Genomic DNA, 15,642 nt, shown 5'->3' on the forward strand with positions numbered 1-15,642 from the left:
TATGTGCATGCTCTAGGAATGTTACCCGGTCGCACGACCGATATCGGCTTCGAACGCAAAGGGCATGCTGGCATTTCGAGAGACCATAGTTCCGTGATTTCGGCCACCGAGCAATGTCTTAAGTGCGTGGTGAGTCCATAGCCATTTATTCTTTGTGCTGGGTGGACTGCCATCAAACCTGTTAAACCGCACAACTGGGCGATATGTTATCCTTTATTTGTACTTTCATGGAGGCTTTGACATTGAAATCATCAGATACACTGGCTCGACATTAGGAGAAATATTGCTTATGCTTCACATGTGCCGCTGTACGGAGATCTTTCATTTTTCCCTTCTACATGGGGTAGGCCAGCTGACGTGAGATCCAAAGTCCCTTTTTCCGTCCGTCCAGTGGCATTATCCCATCGTGTGCACGAACTGGCTGCAGTACATACCCCTGTAGTGAGTAACCAACCACAGGGTAGCTGAGTCTTTTGTTGATCAGCCGAGTACATGAATTTCTGGGAAACGCGGGTAAAGGACTGAGCGTTAAGGAGGGACGCATCTTTCGTGAAACTTGCGCATTTGGTCCTGGAATTATGCTTCTAGGACGATGATTACGAAATTCCAATAATTACGGATGCAATACAACCTCCTCATCACTCGACGAAGGAGCGATGGATTTCGGGATGCGTTGGCCTCGGCCTACTCAGTGAATATAATGAATCTAGAGAAGACTGACAATAGGTCAGTTCTCACTTATGGGAAAGGGAGATACTAGCCATTTCTAGGTCGTAAACTTTCTTCCTCACCCATGAATTTGGTTATTCACATCCGGTTGGTGGTCGGAACATGGATGGCAAGTGGTAGTGGCAGGGGCTCCATGTCAAGGGCGGGCCTTAAGTTCAGGGTGGTACCCGCTATCATTCGTGATCGGATACAGCCACATTCCCAAGAAATGTGCGCATCTGCCGTGCACTTCTGTTGATATTGGGCCGACAGCATCAAATAAATTTGATATGATAGGAGGCCATATGACGCACGATCGTGGCAACTAGCAGGATATTAAATGCTTGATAGTTTGGTGAGGGTTTGCTTGATGTCAAACTCTGAACAATGACCTGTCAACAACAGCTGAAATTGAAATGCAAATGTGTACGGACGAACATGAAAGATGGGGTTGTAAATGGCACTGAACTACTCAGGCGTATTCGCAGGTGCCTGAGAATCCTTCGAACGATACCCCTATGAAAATGGTACCTGAATCACGCAACTTGCAGGCTTGGCATACTTACCTTTCGATGTGCCTAAATGCTGAGCTTGGCATAATAAGCACGAGCGAATAGCATCACAGGGTTTCAAGGGTTCATCTGACTGCCTGAGACGAACGTAGTATTTATCCCGACTTAATCTTAGTGTCTAAACCATTTAAAGCGAGGTTATGCGATGTCGCCAATTGCATGAGAGAACGATGGGATTGCACGAAGTCTTTGAAAAGCACGCTGTTACGCCGCTTCCTTCAATGCGCAAAGTAGCCTCTTCCCTCTATCATTAATTTGCAGTCAGGTTTGGGGGCTTCAGAACTGCGATTGGTCGGTCCGGACATTTTGCGATTCCTCTACTGCAAATCAAGAGCATATACCCTACACCTATACCTAATAAGGTCTTATATCCTGACTAGGCAACTACAAGGCCAGCATCCCAAAGTCTTGGTATTTCCTCAACGGTACAGTTCACAATGCTGGCAGCAACACTGAGTGCAGAATCCTGCGTATTGAAGGTAGCATTTCTTTCCAAACAGCCAATGCACTCCTACGCAGGCGGCAACCAATTGAAGCCTGACAGTGTATCTGTGATCTTTAGGAAGAGAGAAAAAGTATAAAGACCGAAAGGAAGCCCGAGTCTGATCATGGGAGAGGATCAAGCCAGGACAAACCAGAAGCTCAGCAATCACATCCTTCAACCTAACTGTGCTTCCCAGTCACAGCCTCATGATGTTTCGTCTCAACGGAGTTGCGGCCGTTGCCGCCCTATGCCTCAGTCCCCTAGCCTTCGGTGTTCCCACGCCTGAAGACGCGAGTTCGCCACCCAACGACATTCTGCCACTTATTGGCTTCGATGCTACTCCAGTTCCTTCTCTGAAAGCCAGAGGAAGCCCCGAAATTGTTCCTGAAGTTGTCAGTGTCAGCCTCTCCGAGCTCCAAGACAGCAACATCACCGAGTTTGCCCCGCCTTTCCCTGGGCCTAGCGAGTCCTCTAAGCGTGGTATCATTGGCCCAGACAACCGGGTGCTTTGGACGAATAAAGAATATCCCTACCGTGCCATGGGAAGGATTGAGTTCTCCAACGGTCTTTGGTGCAGTGGTGCTCTAATCGGTTCACGTCACGTGGCAACCGCTCGCCACTGCATCCCCGCAAGCGGCGTGAGTGCCCGCTTCCAGCCTGCCTACGACAACGGTGAGCCATACGGAGGCTATCCTGTTTCTCTCATTGTCCATGCCGAATATGGCCAGACCGGATGGTGCGCTAATGCCTATGATTGGGCTATTTTCGTCCTTGCTGAGAAGGCCGGCACGGCCAACGGTTGGCTCGGACTGAAGATTGTAAACCCGGACAACCAACTGAACCGCGCCATGTTCTTCCATTATGGATACCCTCAGGACAAGGGCGGCAGGAGGCCTTACCGCCAGGAGGGTATCACCGCTTCTGCTGCGACAGGGTGCGACAGAGGATCACCCGTCGTTACTGATACCGATTCTATTGGTGGCCAGTCGGGTGGTCCTTTCTGGATTAACGAGAACGGAAACCGCTACCTCTACGGCATTCACGTTGGAGGTAGCGACACTTTGGGCGTCGTCGCAGGAGGCCAATCGTTCCTCAACGCCTATGGAAACTTGCTGAAAGACTACCCGAACTAAGAAAATACTTCTGAAGATATGGTTTGTCTGGCTGAAATAGCAATGCCTCATCTACCTTAGCCATGGTGGTAAAGATGGGGTGGGGCATTGAAAGTATTTTTTCTTCAATAAGTCTTGAAACCTATATATGAAGAAACAAAGTTTAGACGAGTCTATCACATTACTTAGATAACTGATGAATACAAGTCATAAATGACAGTCTAGAAGAGGACTCCCTTAAATCATAGTAACTGATCACAATACCACTATTAGCATTCATACTGCTAAATAGTAGATACCTCGGTTGTGCAACCAAAAGCTGTTGTCGTAGACAATTCGTGTCATAAGCTTATGCAACTAACTGTTGTTTAATATCATGGTTAAATCAGATGAGCTGGGTTGCAACTCAGGCAAACATGTTACATAATAACTCAGTCTGCCAGAAGATACTAGTTGTCTTCGAATCATCCTCAAGTTGCTCAGGCTGCCTTCGTTGATTGGTCTATCTTCTGTCTTTGTTTATTCTTACTTTGTATCGTAACAATCTCTCAATTAATTATTTAGTTGTACATCTAATGACTCCAGACACACTTTCGCTTTGACCAAGAAGTGCTCCATTGGCGGGTTGACGTAGCCAGCTTGAAAGATAGTTCACCTCAATTTGAGTATGGACTTGGCACCTATACACCTTATACTTTACTTTAGCTCATACACGCTGGGACAGTACATCATAACGTTTTCATTCTCTATTTCTCTCCAGCTGCTGTCTTCCGCTGAAGTATGAAGATAGATGCGTAGCTAGAGATGTAGCATTATCTAGCCCGTTATGGCTGCATATTGATACCAGTAAACGAAACATCGATGTTTGTCTGGGTCGGCCAAATATAACCTGGGTCAGCACTTACTGATTTGGTGCAATCTTAGTTTAGTCCTATTCTTGAAATATGCAGGCCCAGGTCTCCCAAAGGTACTGTTAAATGCTAATACTTTGCTCTACATCCGTTATAAATTTGTCTCTATGTGGTGTCTATCTAGTTAGGACTAGACTTGTCTTACGGGTTAGCAGCTCTCAAGAATTAACTGAAAGACTCTACATAAATGCTACCATTGGCTGCAGAAATGACATTGCAAATAATGCCTCTCAATAGTAACTGGAGATCCGAATGACGGACCCAACTGCCTTCCACTAATTAGGCAACTGGGAGCTACTAATGCATCCTTGCTTTTTCCACATTTCATACCTTACTGAAGGCTCGACTTTTATGCCTTACCACTCTAACCACTTTTAGAAGGCAACCGCTGGGCCCGCCGTTAGCGCTTGCTAATGCTCCAATTGATTCGACATGGAGTTGCAGGCAATACTGCTGCCTAGGCCTAGACTTTTCAATCAGGAATTAGCCAAGGCATTCTTGCTGCAGCTTTTAGTTGGCACCATCTATAGAAGATGGCATACCCCGTTAAAATTCAGTTAACAGATTGCGCTGACCCACGACATTTCCTCCAATGAGGTCTAGGGACAACAAAAGATTATTGCTGCAATACCATCTGACCTGATATTACTTGTAGCACTTTCATATCTCCTTTGACTTCTACAATGGAGGATGCACCATCGCCAACAAACGAGTTTCTATTGAAAACTATCCCGCCAGCCTCAAAATGGTTGACGGAATGCATCGCCAAACACCCATCATGCGACAAGAAGGCCAGGCACAGCACCGTATTCTGCACGGACAACAGTCTCCTAATATCGGATCTGGAAGGTGAAGGACTTATGGCAACACGGTTGCTTACATTCTCTCTTCATCCAACGACCGAAGGCGAGGATAGAGTCCGCCTAGCCCTATCGGAGTCACTCAGCGCAGACACGCAGTACGTAGCCCTGAGCCATAGATGGGGCACAGGGGAGACATGCTGCACAGAGAGACAGAATCTGGATGATATGGTTCAGAATGGAATTCTTACATCGCAACTTCCAGCCACTTTTCGTGACGCAGTCCACGTCACGCGTGGGTTGGGTTTCTCTCACATTTGGGTCGACTCGCTATGTATCATTCAAGATGATAAAGAAGATTGGAAGCGTGAGGCACAGCGCATGGCTATTATTTATGACAACGCAGTCTGTACTATCGCCGCAATGGACGGTCTAGACAGTGACGCTGGCCTTGTCAACCAAACCCCAGAGCATAAAAGCGTCGGTGTGCTGGACTCTCGAGCCTGGGTTTGCCAGGAAAGGATGATCTCGCCGCGATCGCTCATGTTCACATCGGGATCCGTGAGCTGGGAGTGTCGTAAGTGCGATGCCTCCCTTGAACACCCGGAGCTTAAGGAGCGACGGACAGATCATGCCGATGAGATCCCCACGCATCCAAAAGACATTTTCACGTTCTTTAGAGATTGGCGTATGCCGGCGCCCGAGCCGAAGTCACAAAGTCAAAGCAGCGATAGCGATCAGAGCAGTGAGGAGTCTATTGCTGAATCTAGCGATGGCGAGGGTGAAACGGACGGTGGGGTCCGCCAACAAGACGAAGATGTTGACAGTAATGACATGGCATCAGAGCAAGGAGACAAGGGAGAATCGGAGGTCGCATCAGACTTTAACCAAGACCAAGAGGGCAAAAGAAAAAAGGAATTAGTGGACTACTCGAACTCGCCCGATGCCGAGAGCACTGATGCAGTTGATCAGACAGAGGTTGAAGATGATGTGGCTTACGATAGCGACGGGTATCCAGCATACCAAGGAGGGGGCTTACCGGGCCATGCGCATAACCTCTCTATATTCCTCGAAGGTGGTCGCCAATCGAAGGCCTATTCTATGCATCCAGAAGGACCAAACGAAGATGGTTCCGATCCGTTCGGGGACTTTATGGTCTTTGTGACCAACCTCAACAGGCCTCGACAAATCTATTATCGTTTTCTTCAGACTTGGTGGCGTTTTATATCCGTATACTCCCCTTTGTCTCTTACTTATGGATCCGACAAGTTTCTGGCAATGAACGGCATTTCAACAGTTGCGCAGAGGTGGTCACATCTTCGATCATCTTTCGGCCTATTCTGGCATTTTTCCGATTTGGAAATGCTGTGGTACGTCGACCCAAAAGGACCGCCAGGTGCTAGACCAGAAACCTGGCTCGTACCTACCTGGTCTTGGGCTTCGACCCGAAACGGAAGAATCATCAATGACGTGTATCGGCGGATGCCGATGTTGCCACTGACTATGATCAAGCCCCAAATGCAAGTTGGCATGGGGACCGCGTTTGATCAACCGCTCCCTTTCGTTGCATGGAAGGCTCGAAGATACCACGCCATCGAGATGAAGGGGGATTTGAGAAAGGGTGTCGTGAAAGCCACACAGAACAAAGATGGGGTGACCAAATTCGAGGTTACTCTAGACAAAGTCGGCAGGTTTTCTGATGAGGAGGTGTATGATTTTAGACCCGACTGCGTAGAGGAGTTTCCAGTCGGATCGTCGGTTAATGTACTCTACATGGTCTGGCATCACTATGATGCACGTGCATGGGATCTGGAGGAGCACATTGATGTCGGGTTGGTCTTCAAGCAGATGAAGGGCAAATCAGAAATCACCGTGTACGAAGAAGAGGTTTCCAAGACCTCGACAAGCGAACAGCGACTGCTCACTAGGCTCGGGTACTTGGAGACTACGTACCCTAGGGTAAGTATTCGAACCAATCCGGATATTATGGGTGAACTCAATTGGTATTTTGTGAGACTGGCCTGATCAGGAAGGCTTTTCTTCGGGGATACTCAAACAAGTCCACGAGCTTGTCAATGGCAGTTATGTATGCAGTTAGCATTAGGAGCTGGTTTAAATTCTATCTTGCTACAGAAGTGATTAGATCGTCTCCGACGCGAAAGAGGCAGAAAAGGTAAAAGTATTCCAGCAGCAAGGTACTACGACAATACCGCAATGGTACCCAATATAAACGTAAAAGAATCAAAGCCATCTTTCAGCCTCATTTAAGCCTGGAAATTCTTTCCTCCGCTAGCCAAAGCTGTCATGTTTGGGTTTCCAACCTTGATGTACTCCTTTTCGCGTGGCAGGGCATTAATTACAGCATCGGAAAGGTTCAGGGTATCTTTCACAACTTGCTTCGGCGTCAAAGCCAGCCATTGAGCAACGCTGATATCCGTGAATCGCGGAGCTTGAAGAACCTCGAGGAAGATGACGTCTTCAGTGCCCGTATTCTCGATGTAGTGACTGTCTCCGACCTTGACGTATCCGACGTCGCCGGCTGTAAAATCAAAAGTGCGCGAGGCCTCAGGTGCTTGGAATATTGTGATGCGGCCGGAACCTTGCAGGAAGTAGTTCCACTCGTCGCTGGTGGTGTGCCAGTGGATCTCGCGCATAGCACCGGGTTGAACAACGACAAGGGCAGCGGAAAAATTGCTTGCAATGGGGAAGGTGAGTGGGTCGAGGATCTTGACGGATCCTCCAGGGACTTGGAAGGGCTTCTGCTGAGACCAGTGGTAGGTGTAGGATTCCGCGCCGGTCAGCGAGCCAGCTGAAGAAGTCTGGGTCTGTTCCTGAATGTCCTTTGGTGGCGGTGTTCCATTGAAGATCTTCCAGTGTGTTAGTCACGCTGGCCGGCAAGAAGAGATTCATACGACTTACGTATAGTTGGTCCTTGGGGATGTTAGCAAACTCCGAAGGGTCGGCTTTGAAGTTTTTAGAAAGCACAGAAATCGGGTTTCTCAGCATCAACTCGGTAGCGAGAAAGGTGTTTTCTTCACTGAAATGGCCCTGGTCAAAGACAAGAAGAAACTCGGTTCCTTTGTCAAAGGCCTGAATGCTATGCGGCACTCCGGCAGGGAAGAACCAAACATCACCTATACAAGTCGATTCGGTTAGAGAAAATGAAATTACGGCAAACAACAAGTGGAGAATCCTTACCAGCACATAAGTCGTCGACTATGCTCTTACCGTCCTCGTTCATGGCGGCAATGCGGCAACATCCCTTGAGAATTAGTGCCCACTCAGCTGACGTGTGCCAGTGCAGCTCGCGGTAGGCGTTAGGCTGTAGCTTCATATCGACACCCGCCATGGCCGAAGCGATGGGGAGCACATCGGTATTCTGTTGCCGTGCCCAGCCGGCACCGGCCTGGCTACCGAGCCGATTATGCGAGAGGCCCAGGGGCCACATGGCGTTCTTTACATCGCCCTTGTCGGTGCCAGGCGGGGCGAAGAGATCCGGGTTAAGCTTTTCGTAGGCGTAGGTTCCTGCGGAAACAATTCAATTAGCGTCCACCTTTCCGGTGTAGACCATGGCAGATCGACGGTCTAGCGGGGATGCTACGTACTTGGACCGGGGTCTGGGGAACCTTGTTCTCCACGGATGGGCTGTGGGGCATCAACGCCGTCAAAGTTGAGATAAAGACCAAGTTTACTGTCGGCTTCCTGGCCAGGAACAAGCTGGACATCGTTGACCATGGCAGAATCTGACTGTTCGGGGTCGGGACGCGGAGCATTACCCCCGAGAAGATTTGAATCGCCTCTGAGATTTCCCTGCGGACTCGAAACCGATGGGATAGGTGGGTTGATACCTCCAACAGGTCCGCTGTTTTCGCCGTAGTCACCCATTCTAAGGATATTAGACAAGGACAGCAATTCTCATGCTTGAAAAGACTCACTGGGGGGCAGGTAAGGCATAACCCTTGGGCAAAGCCCCGAGAAGACCGAGGAGGAAAGCAGAGTTGACGATCATAATGGGCTAAAAGACTGGTCGGGGGAAGGTGTTTGATAGCTGCGGCAACGAAAGACTGAGGATTAGATACTGATATAAGACAACTTCATGAGATCTTTCTGTCAAGTTCTCAGAGACTGTGAGCTTCTTATAGCCATTTGATCGATCCAGCTCAGTCTATGATTTGTTACTCAAGTCGTGAATATTCCAGATGCTTTTGGAGTCCATCAATGCCGTGCTCCGAACAGCCCCTCTTACACCCCTCAGCTGATCCATGTCATATGCTGAACAACAACAACAACAAAATCAAAAGTGGTAGAAGCTGAAGTGCACGTGTTGTCCTTGCGATGACGCGTTTTGTCACTCATAATATTGAGAGGGTTAAGACGGGGCCCACACACGGCTGAGTCGGCACCGAGTGGTTGGGAACGGAAGCACCTCGTCAACCAAAGATGTGCGTCGGATTACTCACAATACTACAAACCATCTAAAATAGCGCAGCTCTCTATGCATATCCTACCAATCTATTAAACTTTTATTTTTGTTAAGAGACATTTTTAAAGTCCGTCATTCTATCGTATCTTTACCTCCCCTTAACGGCAATTCCCCATGATAAGACGTGTTAAGCACAAGGCTAAAACTGGGACCAAAAGGGAGCTATAGTAGCTTACCAGGTAGCTAATATTGGAAACCCCACGTTGCACCAACTCGATATTGCCGAAGACGGTAGTTGGAGTAGGGAAACGATGAAGTCACAGAGTCGTTTTCCTGCTGCTATGGAATGAAGAAAAATGGCTCATGTCCCGTCTGTCGTCCGAATATCTAAGCTGCCCTCCGTTGCAACCTCATTATTCATGCATAATTCCACACTTGAGGCTGACGCTAATGGATATGATGACATCGAAGTGATGGGCGTCTCGGTATTCGCAGAAGGCTCGGGAAGGTTGTTTAGCGCCTCGATCTCGCCCCATGGGCGCTCCCGTTTTTGTGCAGCGTTAGCGCACTGACACCCCTTTCAAACTCCGAGACATGGAAATAGAAGGCTTAAAGCCGTTGTGAAATGCACCAGTTAGTAATCACCGCTTTCTCTCTTTCTTAGAAGAGTTTAAAGGGTGAGCACTACTCGGGTAAGTCGATTGCAAACCCATATGGTCGCCTTCCGGCCAAAAGTGAGTCAATCATTCTAATGACTAGACCACTTTGACTCCGATTCAGATTTGTAAATCCGATTACATCACTGACTAAGAGACAGGAAACGCACCAATTCAGTGGCAGGCAATCCGGGATGACAGCCCATAGGCCAATGGAACGTTGCCATCCGGGATTCACGATTGAAAATTGTCCCAAAATTATCCCTGACGTCGCATCTGAGAACTAAATCAGGTATCTAGTTGCTTTGCTGCGGTTTATTGTGACCTTTGCAAATGGTGGTTTGCAAAGTCAGGCACTGGAGCATGGCGCTGTGGTGCTATTTTGACAAAAGGACGATGTCTGTTTCCACCGTCATGTATAATTTCAGTAATGGTATTGAAGCAAAGACGTTCTTTTCCTAATTTCACATTTTAAAATCATCTGGCGGCTGTAGAAAATGAGGGTGAAGTTACTTTGCCTCTTTTCAAAGACCTTTATCTCTTACTTGTAGGTTTAACTAGGACCCAATGTTGAACACGTTAATCTCATAAAGGTCCTAGTGGCATATGATTCGCTACTCGAAACCGGTCTTTACTCGTATGAATTTCCCAGTCACATATACATCCACAGCGCAACACCAGCCACCACAAGGGGACCGCCATAAGTTGCCACCCTCCATCCCAACGCCTTCAAACCATGAGATATAATCAGACCAATTTTCTCCTCCAGACAGCGCTTCTCGTTTAGATGCGGGAAGGGAACGTCAGGAACCGGCTTTCCAAGAAACTCGCACAAGGGCTCCCACCCATCTGCCAAGTTGAACTCCAGCAACCTCTCCTTGGGCGTTACCCTTCTCACCAAATCATAATGCTGACGGTAACTATCCCTTAGCTTCAGCTCTGCATCCTTAGTATTCCAGATGTCTAGCCAACCCCCCAGAACCGACTTGTGAATCTTGCCTATTGGGCGGCAGTAGAAATGATCAACGTTGTACACAACGGTAGTCCACGGAGCATACATTCTGACAATAATGCCCTCCATGAAGCTCTTATACCAGCTCTCCGTGTCTCTCTCAACAAGGACCACTTTAGCTTCAGGATACGCGGCAATCAACTCTTCGGCGAAGGCTACGGCAGGGGTGTCTGACGATACAGCGCCGAAGGAGTGCAGGAGCTGGTCGAATTCCTCACGGCCGACTGGTTTCGTATTGCCGTTGGGCTGGGCGCCGAAGAATTTACGGTCAACGGCTTCCTGCCACATCTCAATGTCTGCGAAGTTGGTCGAGAGAAAGCTAGTGGAATGCCAACAGGTAATGCCGAGCTTTTCCAGCGCAGCGCACATGGCTAGGCGATGTCAGTTTTATGCATCGGGGTTCTGGTTCAACAAAGGTGTCGTCTGTATCCGCCCTTGAAGCCGGAAATGCAGCAACGTACACATTGTCCCTGTCCGAGGGAAGCCCAGGCATAAGACCTCCAAAGGCACCGTTCTCTTCTTCCCACGTGGGGATTCGGTGCTCACGGGGCGGAAGAGCTCCGGATGCCGTTCTTGTACAGTTGCCATTGCTAGACTATGCGAGCGATAAGGGGAAACTTAGATAGTATCTGTTATTGAAAGGTAGCAATGGCCTCAATGGTTTTTGGCTATAAGATGCAATATTTCGGCTGCGATTTTTGTAAAACACTTGGGCAGCAGGCTAATAAATTGCATACTAAGAATCTAGGGATACAGCGGTTACTGATTGCCACTTCTATCAAGAAATTTACGTAAGACATTGTTCCTTGACACCTGTCACTGTTGTTGGTTGTTGGTTCAGCTTTAGATAGGTTTAGCGATTGGATCTCGTTGCTCAGATTTACGCGATGCTGCCCTCGGCTGTAACCGAAATGATATCTAGGTGAGTGACCCGCACCGGAAGACGCTCCCCAGGCTTCAGCCAAACCAATCGAGAACCCGTAAGCCCCCTACGATCGAAATATCGGGGCTGTGTTTGCAGGCCCGATACCCACAAGACTTTTGCAGCTGTTTTAGAGAGTGAACATTTGGCGTCGTGTTCCAAGGTAGGTAGATACGATGTGGTTAGTGGTGGAAATTCCGAACAGGGAAGTGATATGGAGTAGTGGTATGATGCTTCTGCATATGTGGGTTTGATGAGCTCACTTGGCATCCTGAAGAATAATTAATCACAAGCAAATAGCAAACGACTTAAGTAAGGTAGATAGTCGCATGTGATAACAGGCCAATTCATTGATGAAAAATGAGCCGGTTGGGCGTAGCACAAGACACAAAGAAGTTGTCGTTACACTAGCACCGACGAAAGGATAACAGTTGAGCTGAAAGGCCTGATTGAATTCAGCGCCAGCGGCCTGGTCTTGTGGGGTTTTTAGCTGGTAGGTTGTCCACTGACAGGATGAAGAGTAAGCAGCTCAAGAGCCAAAGTGTCGCCGAGTGCAGCTGGTCTCGGCGAGACTGGTCAGTGCTTATAGGGGGCAAAAACCACCGTGGAAGTCAAACTCCAGGGCGCAGGTCCAATCCCACAAGTAGGGGACGTGCTTCGACACAAGGGACGATATAACAGACGAACACCTCGCGATGACGGCTTTAGGCCGAAGACCGAGCGATAAGCTTGGACATGAGCCAGCTATTCGTATGTCTTCCGCATCTTTGGCGCCGAAAGACATACATGAAGGCGTGACATTCGCCGGTCCATCCGTAATTCGGCCGGGTATTGAACATTAATCGATCCTAACATGCATTTACTACTACTGGTTGGTGATCACCGAATAGTGCTGGTGCCACGCAAGAAACATCGCTCCTCAAACAGGTGAACAGCATCATTCCCCCACATTATTCCAACGCGACCGTTTCATTTCATATTCTCACCTGAGCCGAGCCCGAAAAAAGCGCACAAAGTGATCTTTATAGCGGTGTACTTCCGTCCCATGACATAATCAGATGGCGCTACAAGGCGCTTGAATTCACATACTGCAGAGAACGGTCGTCGGGTTCTCCCCACCACCAGTCCGAAGAAGACGAGGAAATAGGGGTCGCACCGTCCGGACGTGCACCCACCGTCCCTTGCAGTGTGCGTGTGCGGGGGTTATTATTGGGCGGTTTCCATGAGCGACAATGACTTCCGGGCCTCCGTGCCTGGGCCCGGGCGTTTGGCGGCAGTCCGGCGCCATGGACGAGCAGAACCCTGCGATGAGCAATACGGTCTTGATCCCTTTTGGTATTTTTGGGTAGATTGGGATGGACTATAAACTTCGCCATGCCCATCATCATTTACCAATCTTCTTGTTTCCCTCAACCGGCACATTCCAGTTTCTTGACAATTTCACCTTCTCAATCGTAATTTACTTTTACACATTTAGACATAATGGCTTCTCCTGCTGGCAACATCTCCTTCGAGGGTAAGGATTAGCTGACAAACAATGGTTCAAATGGGAGACTAATGGGTGCCTCTAGACTACCTCGGCCTCTCTACCGCCGTCTTCGAGTGGGCTGACAGCTACGATTCCAAGGACTGGGACCGTCTCCGCAAGTGCATCGCCCCCGAGCTTCGCGTAAGTCTCCAAGAGTTCCTCTCCGGCGGCTAGTCGTAACCCAACCCTTTCTCTAACATTTGATTCAGATTGACTACCGCTCTTTCCTCGACAAGATCTGGGAGGCCATGCCCGCTGAGGAGTTCATCGCCATGATCTCGGACAAGTCCGTCCTCGGCAACCCCCTCCTCAAGACCCAACACTTTATCGGCGGTACCCGCTACGAGAAGGTCTCCGACACCGAGGTCATCGGCCACCACCAGCTCCGTGTGCCCCACCAGAAGTACACCGACGCCTCGCGCACCAAGGTCGCCGTCAAGGGCCACGCCCACAGCTACAACAAGCACTGGTACCGCAAGGTCGACGGCGTCTGGAAGTTCGCCGGCCTGGCCCCCGAGATCCGGTGGTCCGAGTACGACTTCGACGCCGTCTTCGCCGACGGCCGTGACTCCTTCGGCGACGAGGTCTCCGCCGACAAGAAGAACGACGTCAGCGTCGTCGAGAAGGAGCTCAAGTTCGCCACTGCTCACTAAGCGATGTGGCTTGTAATATCGAGAGTGACGGAATCTCTCGCATCTGGGAAATGGGAACGGCGAAATTAGGTGTTCACTTAACTGACGACTGGTAATTGTGGGGGTTGTATGAGTTTTAAATTCAATGTGCATAAGAAAGCGTATGCTGATACGAAATACTACCACTTACCTCCAACAAACCTCTTTCTTTTTCCCTTTTTTTTTTCAATTTATCTTTTATTTTTAAAGGTTTTTTTGGTTTTGTTTTGTTTTGGTTATTGACACCAGGATGTGTTTACTTACCTTGGCTCCCGATGCATACAATAGAAAGGTGTATGAGACATGCTGTGACTGCTTTTAGGCCTCAATTTCCAGAGGCATTGGTTTCGAGCATACGTCTAGTCTCCTCATGTCGCTGTGCATCAGCGACAGCGCGTTGGAGTTCCGACAGGAACTGATTAGCACCACGCTGACGGGCAATCTCACGCTGGAGTTCCAACTCAAGCATATCAACAGTGCCCATGCGCAGGAGGCGGTTCACAGAGCAGCGGGTGGCGCGGCAGTTACGGCATACAGAGCCACGTTGCTCAACCTTGTTGCGACAAAAGCAGGGATAAACTAGGTCATGAGAGCAGCGGTGGGAAACATCAGGCTGACCAGGGTTCTGGGACTGCTCATTGGGCCAAGGATTGTTGAAGGCGTGAGAGTCGACATCCTGAAAGGGACGCTCCGGGAGCAAGGCATGGATGGCATTGCGGCGCTGACGAGCCGAAGTAGGGGTGTCAGGGATGTCGGCCTCGGTTGCTTCAAGGAGGAACTGAGCAGCTTCGTTGTTGTCGTCAGCTGGGGTTGGTTCAGGGACCTGGTGCGGAGGAGTATCAGGACTAGAGTCAAACTGCTCAATCCAAGGAGCAGTTCGGAAGACGTTCAGCGGGGTTCGGGAGCGTCCAGGGCTACCATGATCAGGGTTAGTCCGAGGAGGCATTTTGGTTGCTTGACTTGGGGTTACTACCTTAGATCGGGTTGGTGATTTTAATGACTTATCTGGCTGCAGATGAATGCTTGGTGATCTGATGAATGTGTTTGTTGATGTAATGAAGATGAGAAAGACAACGATGGGTGGACACTGGCATTATTATACTAGAAGATGAGGAAGGGGTATGCAATGGACATGACATTGAAAAGCAAGCACAGGAAGCTTGTCGGAAGACAAGCCTGTTGCGAGGAGATGGGAATCAACACTAGAGATCATACCAATTTCGGAGAACAACGGGCATGTTTACTTCCTAATTAATGAGCTATCAAAGAATTGGTGGTTTCGAATCGCAGATATCTAGCATTCGCAAACAAGGACAAGTGTGAACAAAACGTCTGGACCACAAATACTTGCGATGCGGGGAAACAGCTTGGATAGTGCTTGAATAATACATGTTAGTGGGTAATGTTCCAGAATTGGTCTTCAACTCAACGGCTGTGACTGAACACAAGCCTCAATCTTGGCATATCTTGACCCTTTGGTACCTTAGCTACCAAAGGTAGTAGGTAGGTCTTGGCTGCGGGAGGGCGCAAGTAAGGCGTAACGAGTACCACTTATAACGAATATGGAAACTGTTCGCCCGTAACCGTCATTACAGAGACACCAGTATCGAAGATGAACACGCCAAGGCATCTTGTTGGGCAATTATCGCCGAAGATGGACTTGAGCTGGAGAGGTGCGTCGGCACAAAGAACGGCATCTAAGATCAGCAGCCAATCAGAGTGGGCCGATACACATTTCGGATATTCCATATTCCGCCTTGAGCAGCTTTGACCAATAAGAACAATGATACCATTGTACGGGAACTGGGAGCCTTAGGCGGGGCACAGCTCGTCAGCGCACTGA

The 15,642-nt window shown here is 49.0% G+C and overlaps 6 protein-coding genes across 6 annotated transcripts; 3 read left to right on the forward strand and 3 right to left on the reverse strand.

Annotated features, from left to right (window-relative positions):
• Nucleotides 1-1,970: 1,970 nt before the first annotated feature.
• On the forward strand, nucleotides 1,971-2,897 carry CTRU02_208340 (glutamyl endopeptidase; the record flags this gene model as incomplete). The annotated part of the gene is made up of 1 exon (XM_036725718.1): nucleotides 1,971-2,897. One exon carries the CDS (start codon nucleotides 1,971-1,973, stop codon nucleotides 2,895-2,897), a length of 927 nt encoding a protein of 308 aa, XP_036582432.1.
• A 1,573-nt stretch (nucleotides 2,898-4,470) lies between these two features.
• CTRU02_208341 (heterokaryon incompatibility protein) lies at nucleotides 4,471-6,612 on the forward strand (the record flags this gene model as incomplete). Its single annotated transcript, XM_036725717.1, has 1 exon — nucleotides 4,471-6,612. One exon carries the CDS (start codon nucleotides 4,471-4,473, stop codon nucleotides 6,610-6,612), a length of 2,142 nt encoding a protein of 713 aa, XP_036582431.1.
• A 239-nt stretch (nucleotides 6,613-6,851) lies between these two features.
• On the reverse strand, nucleotides 6,852-8,596 carry CTRU02_208342 (oxalate decarboxylase; the record flags this gene model as incomplete). Its single annotated transcript, XM_036725716.1, has 5 exons — nucleotides 6,852-7,454; nucleotides 7,507-7,721; nucleotides 7,786-8,112; nucleotides 8,193-8,473; nucleotides 8,523-8,596. 5 exons carry the CDS (start codon nucleotides 8,594-8,596, stop codon nucleotides 6,852-6,854), a joined length of 1,500 nt encoding a protein of 499 aa, XP_036582430.1.
• A 1,722-nt stretch (nucleotides 8,597-10,318) lies between these two features.
• On the reverse strand, nucleotides 10,319-11,266 carry CTRU02_208343 (nad dependent epimerase; the record flags this gene model as incomplete). Its single annotated transcript, XM_036725715.1, has 2 exons — nucleotides 10,319-11,049; nucleotides 11,140-11,266. The coding sequence occupies 2 exons, from the start codon at nucleotides 11,264-11,266 to the stop codon at nucleotides 10,319-10,321; spliced, it is 858 nt and encodes a 285-aa protein (XP_036582429.1).
• Nucleotides 11,267-13,082: 1,816 nt separating this feature from the next.
• Nucleotides 13,083-13,781, forward strand: CTRU02_208344 (scytalone dehydratase; the record flags this gene model as incomplete). Its single annotated transcript, XM_036725714.1, has 3 exons — nucleotides 13,083-13,116; nucleotides 13,172-13,269; nucleotides 13,338-13,781. 3 exons carry the CDS (start codon nucleotides 13,083-13,085, stop codon nucleotides 13,779-13,781), a joined length of 576 nt encoding a protein of 191 aa, XP_036582428.1.
• Nucleotides 13,782-14,124: 343 nt separating this feature from the next.
• On the reverse strand, nucleotides 14,125-14,745 carry CTRU02_208345 (uncharacterized protein; the record flags this gene model as incomplete). The annotated part of the gene is made up of 1 exon (XM_036725713.1): nucleotides 14,125-14,745. One exon carries the CDS (start codon nucleotides 14,743-14,745, stop codon nucleotides 14,125-14,127), a length of 621 nt encoding a protein of 206 aa, XP_036582427.1.
• Nucleotides 14,746-15,642: the final 897 nt, after the last annotated feature.

The sequence above is a fragment of the Colletotrichum truncatum genome (genome assembly GCF_014235925.2).
Source record: "Colletotrichum truncatum strain CMES1059 chromosome Unknown Contig_0005, whole genome shotgun sequence".
Classification (NCBI taxonomy): domain Eukaryota; kingdom Fungi; phylum Ascomycota; class Sordariomycetes; order Glomerellales; family Glomerellaceae; genus Colletotrichum; species Colletotrichum truncatum.